This window comes from Electrophorus electricus, chromosome 8, assembly GCF_041902795.1.
Source record: "Electrophorus electricus isolate QZ-2024a chromosome 8, ASM4190279v1, whole genome shotgun sequence".
In the NCBI taxonomy this organism is placed as follows: domain Eukaryota; kingdom Metazoa; phylum Chordata; class Actinopteri; order Gymnotiformes; family Gymnotidae; genus Electrophorus; species Electrophorus electricus.
Genome location: NC_137504.1, coordinates 13,913,997 through 13,934,566, shown reverse-complemented (window position 1 = coordinate 13,934,566; position 20,570 = coordinate 13,913,997). Strand labels below are relative to the sequence as shown.

At 42.5% G+C, this 20,570-nt stretch overlaps 1 protein-coding gene across 2 annotated transcripts; it reads left to right on the top strand.

Annotated features, from left to right (window-relative positions):
• Positions 1-33: 33 nt before the first annotated feature.
• On the top strand, positions 34-20,523 carry lars1b (leucyl-tRNA synthetase 1b). Of its 2 annotated transcripts, none has more exons than XM_035527155.2 (32): positions 34-177; positions 745-860; positions 959-1,046; positions 1,215-1,295; positions 1,402-1,542; positions 1,819-1,980; positions 2,225-2,337; positions 2,431-2,494; positions 2,676-2,743; positions 3,992-4,217; positions 7,235-7,322; positions 7,808-7,884; positions 7,971-8,024; positions 8,155-8,295; positions 8,386-8,463; positions 8,735-8,820; positions 9,366-9,431; positions 9,585-9,667; positions 10,179-10,317; positions 10,749-10,961; positions 11,527-11,584; positions 11,722-11,785; positions 12,555-12,738; positions 12,941-13,031; positions 13,153-13,293; positions 14,037-14,177; positions 15,403-15,513; positions 17,018-17,128; positions 17,395-17,499; positions 17,886-17,981; positions 19,142-19,274; positions 19,674-20,523. In XM_035527155.2, the coding sequence occupies exons 1-32, from the start codon at positions 172-174 to the stop codon at positions 19,877-19,879; spliced, it is 3,531 nt and encodes a 1,176-aa protein (XP_035383048.1). In that variant the 5' UTR covers positions 34-171; the 3' UTR covers positions 19,880-20,523. The 2 variants fall into 2 exon arrangements, with proteins under 2 accessions (XP_035383048.1, XP_081575165.1); XM_081719039.1 differs by having other exon boundaries at positions 1,789-1,980.
• Positions 20,524-20,570: the final 47 nt, after the last annotated feature.

Here is a 20,570-nt window from a genome sequence, read left to right as displayed (position 1 = left end):
GGCTTTGCTTTGTACCGCATGCAGCTGCAATTGAACTACATTTCCCAGAATGCTCATCGCCCGAGTGCGCTGTCTCTTGCTAAGCGTGTCATCAGCAAAGTCCCGTAAAAGCCGGTGGCGTGGGTCCTCAGTTTTACTCACCCGTCAAAAGTTGTCCACAACAAAATAAGAATGACGGTAGGGTTGACGTCTTTTGAGAATCGTATAATAATTACTTTAGACAGGTCATGTGCATTAATTTGAAGTTAAAACGTAGACGCTATCTTATGAAACCGTTAAACATGCTACTAGTGAACTTGCTAGGCTGTCTAGCTATGTTAGCTAGCTAGGTAGCTTGCTCGCTTTTTGTGCTAAGTTACTTATGTTGGTATGGTACTTTGCTGTCGTTTTAAAATAAGCATGTAATCTAACGATAAATGAAAAAAGGAATTATTTTGTAAGGCGCGTTGATGGAAGGGGTGGGAAAGTGCATGAATGTTGCTGACTTTTAGTTATTCTGGAAAAATGTCTCGCTCGTTAGCGGTTAGCTAGCTAGCTAGCTAGTTCTTTTAAATCAGCTTGCTGGGGCATGCTGGGCTGTCACTCAGAGCTCCGCATAGCTATTTGGCTAACTAGGTACCCAACGGTTTGCAAGTTCTGATGCAACCGCATTTTCTTTATTCTTATTCTGAAGTATTTTCAAGCTGTCCGTACTTTAATTTTGTATTTCGCTGCTTGTATACTCACGATCCCTCACCGTTTCAGGAACGGAAAGGTACAGCAAAGCTCGACTTCTTGCGGAAGATTGAGGAGGAGGTCCAGCAGAAATGGGAAAAGGAAAAGTTGTTCCAGTGTGAGGCACCGACGAACACCGAGGATGGGTACGTTCACGATGCATGTGTATTTCAGTGCTGTTACTAAGTATTACTGTCACTGAGAATGACTATGACTTTCTTTTAATGACTCATTGACTTCACAGTAAGAACAAGTACTTTGTTACCTTCCCCTATCCGTACATGAATGGGAGGCTTCATCTTGGTCACACATTCTGCCTTTCTAAGTGTGAGGTAAGTTTTTGCCCATTTGCTCATCATCATTGGCCAGTTTTGTCCTTGGAAGATGTTTAAAGGTGATTTCTTACATATCACCATATACGTTGTCGTCTCTAATGGAGTATGTAGGGACTCCTTAAAGAATGTAAATGTGAAACATGTTTATTGCAATGTGACTTGCAGTTTGCAATGGGGTATCAGCGTTTGAAGGGAAAACGTTGCCTTTTCCCATTTGGACTGCATTGCACTGGAATGCCCATCAAAGTAAGTGGTTTGTGTTATCTTTAAAGGATTTCATCAGTAGAATATAATCATCACATCACATCCACCTACACAAAAGTATATGTAGAGTATAAATTTGTCACCATAGGCTTGTGCAGATAAGTTAAAGCGAGAGATGGAGCTTTATGGCAACCCACCCGAGTTCCCAGATGAAGAGGACGAGGAAACTGAAGATAAGTCGAAGACAAATGATGAGATCATAATCAAGGACAAGGCAAAGGGGAAGAAGGTAAAAATTACATTGGACTGCAGGGTCTCTTTCATAAGCCAATAATTGTGCTGTTTCTATGTACCTCCATCTGTATACCAAATTACTTTGGAATATATGTCCTTGCTGCAATTACTTGGCACGTTACATAATGTTTGTTGGTGTAGACTAAAGTGACGTGGTTGGTGAGGATACAGCAAGTCTGTCAGGTCAAGTGTTTGGTATAGCCTAAACGCTTGCTGTGTTGTATTGCGACGGACACATTAGCAGATCTCTCCGTATACAAACCCATGGCAGAGTAAAGCAGCTGCAAAGGCCGGTGGTTCCAAGTTCCAGTGGGACATCATGAAATCTTTGGGGCTGAGGGATGAGGAGATTGTGAAATTTGCCCATGCGGAGCACTGGCTGGACTACTTCCCCCCAATAGCAGTGAAAGACCTGAAGAGCATGGGTGTGAAGGTAGAAAGCACATGCATTGGGAGATCACATGGGGATGTTAATGTGGCGCGCATCATGTTTAACTCTTCAGGGTAATGGGTGGTTTTGCTGTGTGAAAGGATATTGACCTAAAAGACATGTCAGACTGAGTTAGGTATGCATAACTATAAGGTAACACAAAATTAGATTTCTGCACTGACAATGAATTTGAAAGCATAGGAAAGTTTTCTCAGAAATGTTGGTCTAAAAAGCCTGTGTGGTGTAGGTGGACTGGCGTCGGTCCTTCATCACAACCGATGTAAACCCTTTCTATGACTCCTTTGTGAGGTGGCAGTTTGTCACTCTGAAAGAGAGGAAAAAGATCAAGTTTGGGAAAAGGTAAGGTTCTTAAAGCTGCCTTTTATTTTTTTTTTGGTGTGGTTGATGCCTTAAAATGCATGGGAAATGACAATTTCTCATCCAACACTACAGGTATACGATTTATTCTCCAAAGGATGGACAGCCCTGTATGGACCATGACAGGCAGACTGGAGAGGTGGGTTACTGTGGTTGAACTAAATTTAGTGTGCTACTGCTACTCCTATATAATAATAATAATAATAAATTATTATTATTATTATTATTATTATTATTATTAACACTTTTACTATTTTTAGAGTTAAAACCATTTTTAAAGATTTGTTATTTCTAAGTAGAATGTTATTTTTCTGTTATAGGGAGTTGGCCCTCAAGAGTACACCCTTATCAAAATGAAGATGATTGAACCCTACCCAGCAAAACTAAGGTACAGAATCTAGGGCTTACTCAAGGCAACTGTCTCCTCCCTGGGGCTGGTGGACAGTTGGTTACTGATGTGTGTGGGTGGTAGGGAGGGAGTGGGTCTTGGCATAAAATATTCTACCTTAGTGATGGTGTAACAGAATTCAATCAGTTTTTTTTTTTTTCTTTTCTTAAACCAAAGTTAACTACTTTGTCTTAGAAGTGATACTGATGCTGCCCTCTGGCTTGAGTTCATTTCTCTGTGGGTGTCCTGAAAAACAATTCTAATTACTGTTGCTCTCTCAAGAAGAGAAAATATATCACTGGAGGTTCACTAAAATGCTGGCTTTTGTTTGTTTGTTTTACAATTGTTCCACCATACATGTTTTAAGTGTTGCCCATGCAGCCTTTGTGGTGCCCATTCATCGGTAGGGACTCACGGATAGGCTTATACAGCCCGGCCCAGTATGTTTTGCATAACAAACATATCATTTAAGCAAAGTCTACTTTGCTTTACAGCAGCGTGTTGCCTCTTTGTGGTGGAAGCATCCGACAGAGATGGGAGCATGTTACACCAGTCTCAGCATCACTGCAGTTAGCGGACTTAACAGGGGTAGCTTTTCTACATAAACTGTACACCAGATTGTGAGAATGCACTTAGCAATACAGATTATAGTATATTGGCAATAAAAATTATAGTATATTGAAATGTTAATTACTATTTGGGTTTAATACTAAAATCTATGACTTTGTTTACAATGCTCTGAAATACAACACTTATTTGTACAGCCCAGTAGGTGGGAAAATAGTATAGCTAGAGACAAGAACACAGGGAAGCTATTTCTTTTCAATCATTTTTATGTTCTCCTTTTTTAAATTTTTTTTTTTTTTTTTTTTTTTTTTTTATTGATATTAATTCAGTTCCCCAAAACACCTGCAACTAAGCTCATTAATGGTTCGAGTTGCACAGCTCCATTATTGATTTGTGTCTAGTCACGTGTGTTCATGACTAGTGGTTTGCAACTGAGCCCCCACACCCCAAAAATATACAAAACAAACCCGCTTCAGTTCAAGCTCAATCTCTGTTGGCACAGAGGTGCCTGGAACATCCCTGCCATTACATTTGCTCAGCACTAAGTTAGGTGTTCAGCACAGTGGCCTGTTTGTGTCCAAAAGACAGACGGCTTTAGGAGGTTATTGCTAAGCTCGGCACGAGTTAACTACTTGTTCTCTCAAAGCCATGACTTGCCCCTCTGTGTCCCATCTCCACCAGTGCCCTAAAAGGCAAGAGTGTGTTCCTGGTGGCAGCAACCCTGAGGCCGGAGACCATGTTCGGGCAGACCAACTGCTGGATCAGACCTGACATGAAGTACATTGCCTTCGAGACTGCCAGCAGTGACGTGTTCATCTGCACACAGAGGGCGGCCAGGAACATGGCGTACCAGGGCTTCACCAAGGAGAACGGCGTGGTGCCTGTCATCATACAAATCATGGGCCAGGTTAGCTGTACATGCACACACATGCATGCACATGTACATGCATATGTTCTCAGCTGCCCACAAATTTTTTTTTTCTTTCCCTTTTTTCTATACCAGATTGTTAGAGATAATGTTTTACATCTACCTACCAAACTATCGGTCAGTAGATCTGTTTGACATTGCAAGTTATAATGCAGTTTGTAATGATGGCAGGGAAGGAAGAACAGAGAAATACTTTTTTGTAAATTAATAATAATAATAATAATAATAATAATAATAATACATTTATTATTATTATTAATTTATTCACACATGAAAGTGTCTTTCCAGAGCTCAAGGTTACTGTACAGATGAACAGTGGTCATAATAAACACAAGATCAACAATGAACACAAATTGATGTACATATGAACAACAGGCAAATAAACGCAAAACTAATGAGTAGTGGATGGTTTAGAGGTTATTTCAGGTTTTAATTAAAGAAATGGGTGGTAAGTATTGTGGCAAAGAGTTCCACAATTTTGGGAGGGCACTACCCCATTCAGTGCCTTGAAGGTAATGAGTAGTCTGAATCGTATGCATACATTAATGGGCAGCCAGTGTGTATGGTGTAAGATTGGAGTGGTAGCCTCTGAATGTTTGCTTTGAGTGAGAACCCTAGTGGCTGAATTCTGAATATACTGTAGTATGTTTATGGTTTTGGATTGTAGACCAGTGAAGGGAGAATTGCAAACAATCAAGAAAGAATGAAAACATGGGTGTGTGTTTCTGGAAGAGGTAGTTGTATCTTTGACACTGAGCATGGATATGAGCAATATTGCAAACAGTATACCAAGACTGTCATACCTGCACTCACTGTCCATAGTGACACCATCTTTATTCAGGACAAAATTGGGAAATTTAGAAGACAGAGTTAGGGGCAGTTAAAAAAGAACTTCAGTTTTGTTTTTATCTTGACAAATTGGAAAGCTAGTTCTATAACTCAAATATACATTTCATGAGAGAACTGGGTGGCAGATCAGAGGTGGATCTGGTGCCAACATAAATTTGGGTGTCATTGGCATAATAAAGAAGACTAAGCCCATGCTTGTTGATGATTTGACCAAGAGGGAGCACATAAATAATGAAGAGAATAGGACTAAGGACTGAACCCTGAGGTACTCCTTGAGTAATGGGGGTAGTCAAAGATGTATCAATACTAATAAAATGCTGCCTGTCAGGGAAGTAGGACCTAAACCATCAGAGAACTGGTCAAGTACAGGATGAATGCTAAGTGCACCACTGTCCACTGAAAGAAAATCATTAATGACTCTCAGTAGGGCAGTCTCAGAGCTGTGTGTTGTGTAAAAGCAGACTGGAAGGGCTTATAGAGATTGTGTTTGGAGGGGAAAGCCTTGAGCTGCATAGCAACTACCTTTTTCAGTACCTTCTGAAAAGTACGATTAGAACTCGGCATATAATTATTCAAATAAACTGGCTGGTCTTCTTAAGGAGAGTTGAAACTACCATTGTTTTAAAAGGGATTGGAAGAATATCTGACCTTTTTAGGGATTTATTTATTAAGTATGAAATGGGAAGAAATAACTAGTGAAGTTTCAGAATTTCAAAATGAATGTTTGAGCAGGGTTGAGTTGAGAGGAGGCGGAGGAGGAGTTAGATATACTTATGATTTCAGAAATTGAGAGTCAACATTAGTAAAATTATTTAACAAATGCTCAGAAGATTCAGGGGTTGAGATTTGGGAAAGAACAGAATTGAATTGATGTTTATAATTTTTTCAAAAAAATGGGGGGAAAAGCCTCATTTTTCAGCTGCGACTAGGATTTAGTGAACTTCTTAATGATGGCAAACAGATTTTTATAATTGCTTCCACCCTCATTTGTAATGGTACAAATAACATGAATGAGCAGCATTTAGGCATTCCCAGTGCTTGTGCATATACTTGGTTTAGACCTCTAAATGTACAGTGAGCCCAGTTTTCTCATAAGGATGTTCCAGGTACCAGCTCTCTGACTGCCAGCTCCGAAGTATACCATGAGAAGAAGTGAGCAGCTGGAGCCTGCCTGCTTTTTAAATGGCATGATGATTCAATACATTAGAGTTTCTACAGCGACCATGTCTTCAGAATCAGAGACCTTAGATGGGAACTGAGACTGGGAGAAAAATAGTGACTGGGCAAAATGAGAGGCTTGTAATATTGTGATACAGTATAAATGTTTTCTTAGGTTGGTCCCAAAAGGGAGTAGGAACATTGTGTTCAATCTTGCATTCAGTGTTATGATCAGAGATAACAACAAAGGTACCACGTAATGTCGTCAAGGCCGGTAGAGCAGATCAAATCAAGTAACTGGCTATGACTATGGGTGTCGAAGATAGCAGGCTGTTATATATCCTTGATTGTTTCAATTTATTAACAAGTATATTAAAATCTCTCAGTATGAGATATAAGGCATAGTGCTGAGCAATTCCTTCAATTCTGGCAGAAACTTGTAGGCAGACATGGGACGACAGTGAGAGTGAACCCACTTATTTTTTTATTTTTATTTTTTTATTTTCTTGTCAGCAGCATGCATTCAAATGAAGAAAACATTGTGAAAAACAACTTCTGTGATCTTCAAAATGCAGTAATACATAGCAGGCAACCCCCCCCACCATTAGCCTTCAAATGGGGTTTTGATATGCATTAATAACCAGGTGGTGTCATAGAAAATGATTATCCTGGTGGTGTTGCCATGTCTCCGATAGTAGCCATGTATGTAAGAAGTGATTAAATAATTGAAGATTAATTCTTTATTTGTAAGGGAATGACAGTTCAGCAGTGCAAGTCTACCTTGGCTAATGGCTGCAGTACATCCTAGAACAGTGACGCTTTTCTGAAGGGAACGAAGGAATCTATGGTTAACTCTTCGTCAGATGGTTGCTGCAGAACATTTAGTGCTCTAAGCTCTTGGCGCATGTGTACTGCATGCTTTCTGTTCCTTCTGCTCTACATAGTTTAGCAGATGCTCACTTGTAAAATTCTCCATTCCTTGTCTGCAGGACATTCTTGGCTGCGCCTTGAGTGCCCCTCTCACCTTCTACAAAACCATCTACGCCCTGCCAATGCTTACCATCAAAGAAGACAAAGGTACCCAATAAAATCCTTCCTCTTCGCCCTGCTCAACTGTGCATCACATTACCACTACCAAAAGAGTTGCCTCTCTTTATAGGCCCTGGGCCAGTTCCCCTTGTTTCCTAACATCCATAGTGAAGGCAGGCTTATATTCAACCTTGAGCCCAGACAAACAAGGTGTAATGGAGTGTGGAGATGTGTAGAGTTAGGGCGGTGCAGAGAAGGCCCCCTAGCTACGCCTCAATACAGCTGTTTCTCTCTTACTCCGACTGGCGCAGGAGTTTGCTACAGCACAGCCCCGGACACCCGTGATGTCCCCACCATGACTGAATCAAATGTGTCCGGAGCTGTTAGTGTTCTTTATTTTGATCTGCTAGAGCCTTCTTGCAGCCTGTTCTTAGCAGACTGGCAGGTTCTAGTAGCTGTGTGAGATGTTGAAGCATCTAGTCTGAGTGGTTTGTGAGACCTGTGGATTACTGATGTCTCCTTTGTGACCTTAGGCACGGGAGTGGTCACCAGCGTCCCGTCTGATGCTCCTGATGACATTGCTGCGCTAAGAGACATCAAAAAGAAACAGGTGACTACTTTTTTTTTTAAAGCATCTTTATTGTCCTGAACATTGACCGTTGCCGTATTACCAAATGGCTGCTTGTTTCTCGGCAGGCCCTGAGAGAGAAATATGGAATCGCTGATCACATGGTCCTCCCGTTTGAACCAGTAAGGAGCATCCCCCTGACCATTCCTTCCATCGCTCAGACTCTGTCAGGTTCTGAGCGGACGATTGGGAACGTCCGTGTATGCTAAAGAACCCTCGTAGCTGAGCCAGGCCTCTGTTCTGATCTTCCAGGTGTCCATCATTGAGATCCCAGGCTATGGGAACTTGTCAGCTCCACTGGTTTGTGACCAGCTGAAGATCCAGAGCCAGAATGACCGGGAGAAGCTGGCCGAGGCCAAAGAGCTGGTCTACCTCAAAGGTTTCTATGAAGGGGTAAGGCTGCAGCATTAAGCCCAGGAATCCTCTACTAATACTATCATCTTCATCATCAACATGACTGTATTATATCCCCCCCCCCCATAGATTATGCTGGTTGAAGAGTTTAAGGGAAAAAGGGTCCAGGATGTGAAGAAGCCCATTCAGAAGATGATGGTTGACAAGGTTGATTTGTGTGTGTGTGTGTGTGTGTGTGTGTGTGTGCGCAACAGTAGACATTTTATATTATATTTAATAAATCCTGATTTGAAGAAGAGCTTCATATTTTCAGGACAGCATAAGCAATGATGTAAATGATCGTATAGGTCAATTGGTACCCCATGAAGAGGCTTTACGTTTATAGTTTGGTTCATTGTCACTGTAGACACATTTTATTTATTATTGATGTAAATAAATTCTGTCCAATTAAGTAAAAAAATAACTCTGCATTTGTCAGGATGAAGCTATGATTTACATGGAACCAGAGAAGCAAGTGATGTCTCGCTCGGCAGATGAGTGTGTAGTGGCCCTGTGTGACCAGTGGTGAGTGAGCCTTTCTGAGTGAGACAGGCACAGCTGTCGCCTGTTTAGCCGATAGAAGATTAAATTGTCTGTCCGAAACACAGTCACAGAAATGGGCTCCCTCAGTGGAAACGCTGCATTCGATTATACAGAAAAACCCCAGAAGATAAAACCTTTGAGCAAGAATGTTGTTCAGTTCCTCTTTAACGTTGTTCCTCTAGTCACAGTCTCAGCAGAATGTGGAACAGCTCGAGATTAACTGGGATAAAATCCTCATTGCGATGGGCAAAGCTCCTGATAACCAACTCCCACCACCCCACCCAAATCTGGATGAGGGTTTTTTTGTTGTTGGTGGTGTTTTGCTTGATTTTTTTTTTTTTTTTTCGCTGTTTCTTTTTTTTGAGTCCCCCCCCCCCCCTCCCGCACATCCTGGATTGAGCTAGACTATGAGGCAGTATTAAACCTGCATTGCTTCGACTTCCTGAGCCTGGCTCGTAGCTGATTGCGCATCCACAGCCCCTGTTTGTCCCTTATACCCCTGACCCAGGTGTTCTTATCTGCCACAGGTACCTGGATTACGGGGACAAAGCGTGGAAGCAGCAGGCCATGAACGCCTTGGAGCCTATGGAGACGTAAGGGCACTTCACGCACGCGGCTTCTTATGGGCTTCACAAGTCACGTAAAACAAAGCTTCCAAAGACGAGCAGAATCGCTCACTCACAAGTGTGGCGCACCATTAAACCAGAAAGCTGCCTGACTCTTCATTGTCATCCACGTTTTCAAAGGTTCTGCGATGAGACCAGGAAGAACTTTGAGGCGACACTAGCCTGGCTTCAGGAGCATGCATGCTCCAGAACATATGGTCTAGGTGAGGCTGCTTTTCTCTCTGCCTCTTTAGAACCGATCCAGCAGGTGCCCTGAAGTTTCGGTACTAAGTCTTTGGTTCCACCTTCAAGGAAAATGGGAAATGGAATGGTGAAGGCGTTTTTGCAATACCCAGATCCACTTTTTTTTTTTTCTAGCAACCCTCTCCTCTCATCAATACATCGTTATTGTTGCTAGAAGCTCTTTTCTTGCCATCCTATTGACAGAAGAATATTTTCTCTTTGATAAAAATGGTTGTTTTTTTATTTTTATTTTTTAAAATTAGCTTCTAAAGGCTGTTTCAAATCATAGCTGGAATTAATCACCACTGTCAACTGAAATGCCTGGTCTCCCCCTAATGACCGTCTATGTGTCAGAACCACTCAATATTTCACCTGCAGTTCTCTCATAGTGTCTGTTTTTGTTTGTTTGTTTGTTTGTTTGTTTTTGTTTTTGTTTTTTAAAAATTCTTTATTTATTCTGAGTTTCTTTTGTGTTTCTTTTTGTTTCCATAGGAACACGGTTGCCATGGGATGAGCAGTGGCTGATCGAGTCCCTGTCAGACTCCACCATCTACATGGCCTATTACACCGTGGCCCACCTGCTCCAGGGTGGTACTCTCAGCGGGCAGGGCCCGTCTCCCCTGGGGATCAGGTACCGCATGCCCATTCTCTGGGTGGACTGCAGACTGGGGGGGGGGCTGCTTAATAGAAGGCCACCAGCGACTTAATTGCCCAGGAAAAAAAAGCTACTTGGTGGTTTTGTTTTGTTTTTTTTACACAAAGTAACATCTTTGCCGTAGACGTAGCCACAAGAACATGGTGAATTTTCTAGCCAGCTGGCAGTGCCAGTATGATGCGGGCGTTAATTGCCATACATTTAATCTACATGATTTTGTGCTTTGAAAAAGCTGATTGAAAGAAGGAATTCTTTAGGAGAAAAAATGGTATGCACCTTCTTCCTATGTCATGTTAAAGGGTTATGTGCATACTCTTTGTAATCAAATGCTCCTTTGAATAAAATGCCACTAGAATTCTATGAAGACTCAGAAAACAGCAACAGTAAACACTGTTTTCCTTCCATAGACCGGAGCAAATGAGCAGGGAGGTGTGGGACTTCATTTTCTTCAAAACGGCACCCTTCCCCAAGACGGACATCCCCAAGGAGCACCTGCTCGCCATGAGGAGGGAGTTTGAGTACTGGTACCCTGTGGATGCCCGTATCTCTGGGAAAGACCTGGTGCCTAACCATCTCTCCTACTACCTCTACAACCATGTGGCTATGTGGCCTAACGACAGGTGGTGCATTCTACAAAACTTTATTTTTAAAAAGAATTGAGAATTGTAGTTTCTAAGACTATAGGTTCCCATATTTGAGAGTTCTCTGCTTAAGAGCTTTTTCTAAATGCACCTCAACTTGTTCAGAGTTACTGAAAATGTAAAACAGTAATCTGTCACTTTGCTCTTGCATTTTAAGGTGCAGCACAGCCTAGGATAGGAATTGATTGACTTTCTCTCAGACTTTGCTGTCAACTTTCTGGCTGCTCCTTTCACAGCCTTCTTTCATGACAGGACATTTCCTGACTGTTTCATTCTCTGCTCCATCAACCCCTTTTTTCTTATACAAAATAATTTCTGCTTTGTAGATTATGCCGACTCTTAATGCAAGTTAGTTCACATTAACATGGTCCACAACCATGAACAGAAGCAGTCAAATGTCTCACCTGTCCAACACTTGTGTAGTCTCTTATGGAAACATGTGGACAGAAGCTTGCATGTAAAGTGACCAGCCCTACTTTGTGTTTTCGACCGGTTTCACGGAATGGCTCATGCAAAGATTTAAAATTTGTTTTTTTTCTTGCAGTGGAAAGTGGCCCAAGGCAGTTCGTGCTAATGGACACCTCTTGTTAAATTCTGAAAAGGTGACTTTTAAACCCCCCCCCCCCCCCCCCCCCTTCTACATCATTTATGAAAAACTGAGATTGTCAATTTCTGTCTGGGTGTGTGACCGCTTATTATGTAGTCCATCCACCTGATAAACTCTGTTTGTGTTCAACAGATGTCCAAATCCACTGGCAACTTCCTCACCCTGAGTCAAGCCATTGCTAAGTTCTCTGCAGATGGTGAGTGCTCCCGAACACATCTGCCACACTCGACCATTCCTCATGTCTGCCTTGTTTTGTCTACCCTCCTCTAAGAAGCTGGTGAGGCATGTTCCATGTTTACTGAGCCATGAGACGGATGGACATTTGTTTGCGTTTCTGACGTTTTGGGGCTGAATGAACAGAATGAGATTACCCCAGGGGAGTGAGTCGTCATGACTGAGTTCTGTTCAGTTTCATCTGAAGTCTGAGAATAGAATAGTCCATCTGGACAGAATTGTGGACGTCTGGCGGGCTCTCATCAGAGAATGTGTGCTTGTGTCTGTGTGCATGCACACACACTTTTTTTTGTGTGTGTGTGTGCGTGCACGTGCACATTTGTATGTATGTGTAAAATGTAAATGTGTAGTATGTACCTGTCTTATTTATGGAGATATATGGTTCTCTAAGAGAAATATGCAATATATTATGAACAGCATGGAATGGAGGTTAGAAAGTCAGTACAAGTACTTGTTTTTCCTGGTCTGTAAAATGTTATGATGCCAACTGGACCAATTATAGTCTGTCATTTTTTTAAAAAATTGTTTGCTTTCTTTCTTTAGTCACTTAATTGAATTAATTAGACCATATGGCCCCCAAACAAGTTTATGCAAACTGCAATTTAAGAAACCAGTTGCGCAACTGTTTAATTGCTATTAAGTTCCTGTGCTAAGATTTATTTATTTATTTATTTATTTTTATATAAATAAGCAGGATAAAGATCTTGCTGTGGTTCTCCTCTCTCCCCCAGGTATGCGCTTGGCCCTGGCCGACGCTGGAGACACAGTGGAGGACGCCAACTTTGTGGAAGCCATGGCTGATGCTGGCATCCTACGCCTCTACACCTGGGTGGAGTGGGTCAAGGAGATGATCGCCAACCAAAACAGCCTGAGGACCGGGCCTCCAGACACCTTCAACGACCGGGTGTTCGCTAGGTAAACGCTGCCCTAAATGGTTGGTGTCCGTGTCCGTGTGTGTGTCCGTGAGCTCCTGGTCCATTCTGCCATCTCCTAAAGCTGGGTGGGCGTCGCTGGCATTTTGGGAAATGGACCACCATCTGGCATCGCCGCTTGTGGAGATGCTTTGAATATCTTTTTCATGCAAAATGTCAGAAGTTGATTCCTTCTTTGTCTCTAGTGAAATGAACTCGGGTATCATGAAGACTGAGCAGCACTATGAGAGGATGATGTACAAAGAGGCACTAAAGAGTGGATTTTTTGAGTTCCAGGTAACTCACACACACACACAAACAGTATTCTGTCTCCTAAATAAAATGTGTTCTCTGGACCCTAATCACTGAATTGTGACCAAACATAATTTATGCCTTAACACCTTTTAACACCTCCCAGGCAGCAAAAGATAAATACAGAGAGCTGGCCATCGAGGGCATGCACCGAGACCTGGTGTTCCAGTTTATTGAGAAGCAGACCCTGCTGCTGGCGCCCATCTGCCCCCATCTGTGTGAATACACTTGGGCCCTACTGGGGAAGGTGTGTTTGTGTGTGTGTGTGTTTAAAGTTCTCAGAGCCTGGTGCCTGGCCGTGTGTTGGTCCTGTACCATCACATCCTCTAGACTCTGACCACACGTCTTTAGTTGTATTGTGCACATTCTATTTATATGTGGGAAATCATGATCACTACTACCCAGTTTCCACCATAGTATGGTTTTGCTCAGAGAAAGCAATTGTCACTTCTCTCTTGTTTGTCTCCTCATACAGTAAGGAATTGTTTTTCAACTGTGCTACTGTAATCAGCAAAGTAGATTCGTGTGCCACAAACACTGGTAAAAGTGGGTTTTGTTTTCTTTTTCGCAGTGCAACATATCTGTGCAGATGTTAGTGTTTCTGCTGTTTCTGCTACTGTGAAGAAAGGTGATTTTCTGTCTGTTGATTTTGTATGCTAATGACTGCTCCCTATGGCCCCCTGGGGGTGGGGAGGGCGTTTTGCAATGGTGCAATAATCACAAACGTGCACTGCACTGGAAGGATGACCAAGTGGGAGGGTTTATTTGAATGGGGCGGGACATATGAAATCAGACTGAGCAGTAAATTCAATCACCTTGAAGTTATGTATGTTCTCCATGGCAAGAGAAATACGACAATTTGTTTCAAAATTCCTTGCCCATTAGATACAATAAGTCTTCTTGGGACTGACCACGAAAATGCAGTTTTGTTCACTAGGTATGCTTTTAAACAGTGGCTTTGCCTGACTGTATGCTGCTGCTGGTCCACAGAGTGATTCGCTGATGAAGGCTAGCTGGCCTGTGGCTGGCCCAGTAGACGAGGTTCTGATCCGATCTTCACAGTACCTGATGGAGACCGCCCATGACCTTCGTTTGCGCCTCAAAGCCTACATGCAGCCTCCTAAGAACAAGGTAGTGTGTGCGCACCTTACTGTATGTGGAAGTTATTAAGCAAGCTAATCACAATCAGGAAAGGTCAAAAGAAAATGCCCTGATACAAACCCTTAGGGAAACGGTGTAATTTGTGACCGGCATCAGAATGTCTTGCCTGCAAGCTTCCATAAAGTCAGGGTGGACTCAGTCTCTGCAAATGTTCAACATTTGCAGTCTAGCTCTTGCTGTTAGAATTATGCCACTTGCAGTGCCTGATTCCACCCCCAAAATCCTCCAGCTCCCTGATCATGTGTTCAGCTGAATAAAGGACTGAATCCAGGTCAGCACTGACTTCTGTCCGGTTTTCTAGCTCCCTCTTTCCATTCTCCACCCATCACCGCCTCTTCAACACATCCGATCTCTTATTAATACATCGCCTTTTGCACATCCTGTAAATGTCTCATTGGCCATACCTGACCCTAACGCTTCCATACTAGTGAACCTAAATCACCCAGCTGCACATTGCCTTTCAGCCCAGAGTAAATGCCCCAGCAAGCAGCCCAAAGAAGCTCAGAATCTCGCTCATGAACCAATTGCAGTGACTCTGCCTCGGGCATGGTCCAAGCCCCTCCCTGGCAGTGTCTGGTTAGGCTTTATGCTGAGCGGACACGCACGGAGTCAGCCCGAGGCGCCAAGCAGACACGAGGCAACAAATGCCGCACGGTATGAGCGCTCTGGGAGCTCCGTGTCTTCACTGACCATATAAAAAAAAAAAAAAAAGGAATGAGCAACCCCCCCCCATCCCCACCCCTCGCTTTCAAGGTGGCACCTCGTCTCTTTCAGACGCCATTAACAGTGCCATCCCGGGGGCGGGGGAGGGCAGGCTTTTCTCAGCCATGTCATCGCCACCGTGTGGTAATGGATGTCGGGTTCTGATGTAGAAAGCTGGGCTTTAGGGGAAAAGGGGGCTTGGGTAAGTCTGAATGGTTCAGTGCACAAAAATAGTAGCAAACGACTGCTGCCAGGGCCAAATTGACATTTATAAATGAAACGTACCTGTGTGAAAACCAGTCCCAGAGAAACTGAAATTACTGATACAATCCACACTAGTGCGTTACTGGGTTTTGTAATGGTATACAGAATTTTGAAGCCTAAACTAAAGAGGAATTTACATCCAAGAGAAACTAATTATAGGGACATCATATTTTATGGTTAATCATACCTGATGGTTTTGGCAAGCTCATTTATTCTGCCCCCCCCCCAGAAAGGATACAGTAAACCTCCAGCCAGACCCACTCACTGCACTGTCTACGTGGCAAAGAGCTACCCACCCTGGCAGCACAGCGCCCTCTCTGTCCTGGGTAGACACTACAAGGTAAGGCTTAATGTCATCCTTTACAGAAGATATAAACACGAAATCGTTCGACTGAGGCCTTGCAACAAAAAAAACAATCAAAATGGCTGATAACTCTTCCCCTGTTCCAGAGTGTCAGTTTGAGGAGAATGACCTTTTGTTACTGCAGTATTTCGTTTTTGAAGGCACTGTCTAAAAAATAAGGTGCATTCTAACACACTGTGAAATGTGCACTGTTTTAAAGTGGATCCTTTTGAAAGGGTCAAGTCATGGGCCGTTAATGATTTTCATTCATTTGAGTGTACTTCAGAGGGATTTCCCTAAAGTACAGTAGGACTGTTCTTTTCACAGCATGCTGCATGAGTGGTGTTGCCTGCAGACTTGGTTCTACCACTGTATACACAATCCAACACTCCAGATTTTTGGATTTTCCAAGTGTAGTTGGCTTGAAGTCAACTAGCCTCATGTCAAGTGTGAGAGTGTCAAAGGCAAGCGTTATTTAGACAGCTTTTGTTCTTTTTCTGTCTCTTTTATATACACGTTAGATATTTTCCATTTGCGCAGGAAAGATGTTGGGCATACTGCACTACAAAGTCATATGAAATCAGATGCACAGCAAATTCAAATATTTTCTAGTGCGACTATTTAAGCAGTCAGAAGGGATTTCATGTGGAATCTTTTCTCTCCCCCTCCCACATAATAAGTGTGCAATAACAAGATCTGAAATAACACAAACAGCACAGGTCCGTGTACCTCACCTAACTGCATTACCCAGCAACAACAGATTTAAGCCACCCTCTGAATTTCTGTCTGGATATATAATATAATGTTTTTAAGAATGCAATAGTTCACAATGACATCTCCAGAGTGCTAGCTAGATAGCCAGCATTTCGTTGGCCTCACACTAGACAGCGTTTGCATGCTTGCATCGTTACTATGACAACTAATGTGGATATGAAAGCAAATGAGCCTACAGTCCAATTAAACATACTGGATCTGGTCACTTGTAACTTCTGCAATCTGGGCACGCTCAGTCTAAAAATATGATTAACGAAAAAAAATCAGATTTGCCTGCAGTGTGAACAAGGCCATATGTTTTAAGATAATTTACATACTTTATGTATAAAACTTTTTTTTTTTTTTTTGGACAATCCATTCAGCTGTCTAGGGCCTTATTTTTTCATTATTTCCCCTGAATGACAAAACATAAAGATAACACAAGATCATTAGTTTTAATTCTAAAAGCATTTATTGAAAATCATAAGTTGATTGATTGTAATTGGGCCATGCTTAGAGTTTTCGCCCCCCAAGTTCAGCTGCCATTTTGTCAATCCATCCAAAGAAATCGCATGTTCTTTAATTTAAAACAAAAATAATCCTGAAAATCCTTTGTGGCCATTTTAGGGCTTTAGCCGTGCTCACCTTTGTCAAGAAAAGCCTTCCAAACAAGGGGCTCGACTGAGGGTGACATAATGCCATCCAGGGCTCACTGTGTGTGTCTCGCTCGTCTCGTTTTGGTTCCCAGAGCAACAGCGGAGCCCTGCCTGACAACAAGGTCATCGCCATGGAGCTGGGTGTCATGCCGGAGCTGAAAAAGCACATGAAGCGGGTGATGCCGTTTGTGGCCATGATTAAGGTACAGGCACTGGCTGACAGCTGACACTGCACTCATTTTAATATGTGCTGTAGATGCTATGTGGTTTAAATAACAAACCAAAAGGTTTAGTTTTCACGTCATGTAAGATTATATTACATTGTGTAATAATATTTCTCGTGTGTGTGTGTGTAATATAATATAAATAAATAATATTGGAGAGAGAGAGGCTTTTTTTTTTTTAAGGCGTCACACAATCCTACAGTTTGACCAAAAACCTATTTTTTTTGTGTGCACGTGTTTGTCAGGACAACCTGGAGAAGACGGGACCTAGGGTGTTAGAGCTGGAGCTGGAGTTTGATGAGCGAGCAGTTCTGCTGGAGAACATTGTTTACCTGACGAACTCCCTCGAGGTAGACAGCGGGACAACCACGCTATGTAACAACTGTTTCAAAGACTCGTGACTGGTGAAATGGATAAGTTACTATGTGAAACCAAATCCACCAAGTGCTTACCTTTTAGTGGAGTCGCACAAATTTGACGATTTCAAGGCACTTTTCTGGCCAGCTCACAAGCCTCCCAGAATTACTCCTAATGACATCTATTTTCATGTTCAAAAATAGACCTAGATAATCAATCTCTCTCTCTCTCTCTCTCTCTCTCTCTCTCTCTCTCTCTCTCTCTCTCTCTCTCATATTCATTCATATATATATATATATATATATATATATATATATATATATATATATATATATATATATATATATATATATATATATATATATATATATATATATAGCTGGATCAGATAGATGTGCTGTTCACCTCCGAGGCTGATGACAAAGTGAAGGAGGACTGTTGCCCAGGGAAACCATTCAGTGTTTTCAGATCAGAGGTAAGGCCCACTACTCAAGCGCTTGCCTGCCCGTGCAAAAAACAAAATAAATAAAAATCTCATCTAGCCTTTCTCACTTTTCGCCCTTGCTCGAGCCCTCCGCTACATAGGGTGAGATTGGGAGGCTAATTGTAGCTACATTCTCCGCATTGTGGGTTTTATTGTACGTTTATTGGTCCTGAACCATCACAGTACGCATGTTGCAGAGAATATGCGGTGACCCTTATGTGGAGATCGATGAATGTAATGCAGAGTCAAATTTTGTAAGCACGAGTTCCACCTGAAACCTTAAGCCATAAACTTCACCCAGATGTGCCAATCGTCTATCTTTTACAGTCACTCTATGGAACAAACTGTAACTTGCACTACTGTCTTATGAAAATAAATGGAGAGAAACCCAACCGTCTGCATTTGCAGGTTTTTTTTTTTGGCTCTATTCCCGTTATACTGAACCGTGACGTCCAAACTGGTGTGAACTGACCCGTGACTTCTGTGTACCATTACGCCCCTACTGTGTTGCTAGTGCTGCCCAGGCATTTGGGCATTAAAGAGCTTTATGAGTTGAAGTCAGGCTTGTGGAGGTTTGTAGATGATGACTCATAAAACTGATCTGACATGGTACCAAAAGGCACTATCTATTACCTCCTTCCCCTACCCGTATTATAGCAACGCTCACCAGAGACTTTATGGGTACACCACAGACTGTATCTTTGTCATGCACAATGTGTCAGACTTTGTGTTCATTGGCCAGTTTCTGAGCCACAGGACCACTGGTGACATTATTTGGGTTGCTCAACACAGCAGTGACGCTCACTGACATGGTAATACTATGGTGTTCTGCTGGCATGAGTGTTATCAAGAACAGCTGCATTTCTGAGGTTTAACATATCAGTGTTGCTGCTGGGTTGGGCCTGTCACTAAAAATAGTCAGCAGCAGTACTATGGTCAAAAACTTGGCATCGAGGGAGGATGACCAGCTGTGCATGGAAGTAGCTGGGTTATAGACTGTAGTGTACAGTAGTTCTAATAAAGTAATGTTTATAGTAAAGTGAATGTAGATTCCAGCGTTGTCCCGTTCGTTAGGGTAATTACCAACAGGCCAATGTTGGTGAAGGGTTAGTGACATCATTTAAACAGGAAGCATCTCCTCCCCCCCCCAGCCTGGAGTGTCCGTATCCCTGCTGAACCCTCAGCCATCCAATGGACTCTTCTCCACCCGGATCGACATCCGGCAGGGAGACAGCAAGGATAGTATAATCCGCAGGCTTGCTAGAGCCAACAGAGGTATCAAGGGTAAGACTGCGTTAGCTTATTACATTTCTTTTTAAATTATGTTAAAAATATATATAAATAAAAGTGGAAATAATTTGATGCAATTGTGATAACAAGGTTTCCTTTTTTGTTAGACTTTATAATTTAATTCATTGATTCTCAAGCACCTGCTCGCCAAAGAAAAAAAACGTAATTTAAAAAAGTCAGTTCACTGACTTGGACCATTATGTCTTGATTTGTATTACTGTACGTTTTAAAGAGCCTCTAATAGATTAGTGTTCTCAGTGCAGTTTTTCACCCAGAGCGCGTTGTGCCGGTCAAAGTAATCAGTGAGTCGTGTGCATGGATCGAACAAACCCACGGACAGTCAGTGGAAGCTGCCATGGCCATGCCTCTAACCCCACTACCATTCTCACTCAGACTTATCCAGAGTGAAGCTCATGCGCTTCGAGGACCCGGCGCTTGGCCCCCGCAGAATCCCCGTGCTGGGGAGAGAAGAGCAGGGCAAGCTCACCCTCTCGGACAAGTCCACCTTCCACGTCGACCTGGACGAGAGGACGGTGCACGTGAGCGACAACGGCCTGAGGGCGGACATCGGAGACACTCTGGTCTACATAATCCAATGAGACTCGGGAATCTTCATGAGGAAAAGCTGCCACCACAGTTTCTACAAGTTCTGAAATGGCCTTGGTGGCATTATATGGTGTTTGGCCATGACCCAAGATGCTAATGCTAAAATAGCCTGGCACTAACAGAACATCTGCAGAAGATCTCCTTCCATGTTATCAGTAAGATCAGATTAGGGGGCTGTCAGTGCAGTGAAGCAGCAGGCAGGCCACTCTTTGATTGTATTGATGATGACTGCTTAGTTCAACAGTAATGACTATTCGGCCCTTATCTTTATCATTGCTGTCATTTACATTTAGGCATGTGGTAGTTACATAGCTTTTATGTTTGTGGGCTTCACCATCACATCTCTAATTGCAGACATTGTCTATTTTTTCAGCCCTACTTTTGTACGATCATAAAAACGCTGAGCGATTTAAAAAAAAAAAAAACTTTTTTTTTTTTTGAGTTCTGTATGGATTGGACCTGTCAGCTGCCTATTATATAAGCACCATTTTTGTGACAATTTCGGATTTCTTGCTTCCCACTGTGAAAAAAAAAACCCTCCCCCCCTCTCTGCTATTTCCTAGGCACTATTGTTTCTAATTGAATCTCATGTAGACTATGAATGGAAAATTAATAAAATGGAAGAATCCTCAGGTGACATGAATGACTTTGACAGTGAATTAAATTGCGTACCTTTGTATCTAG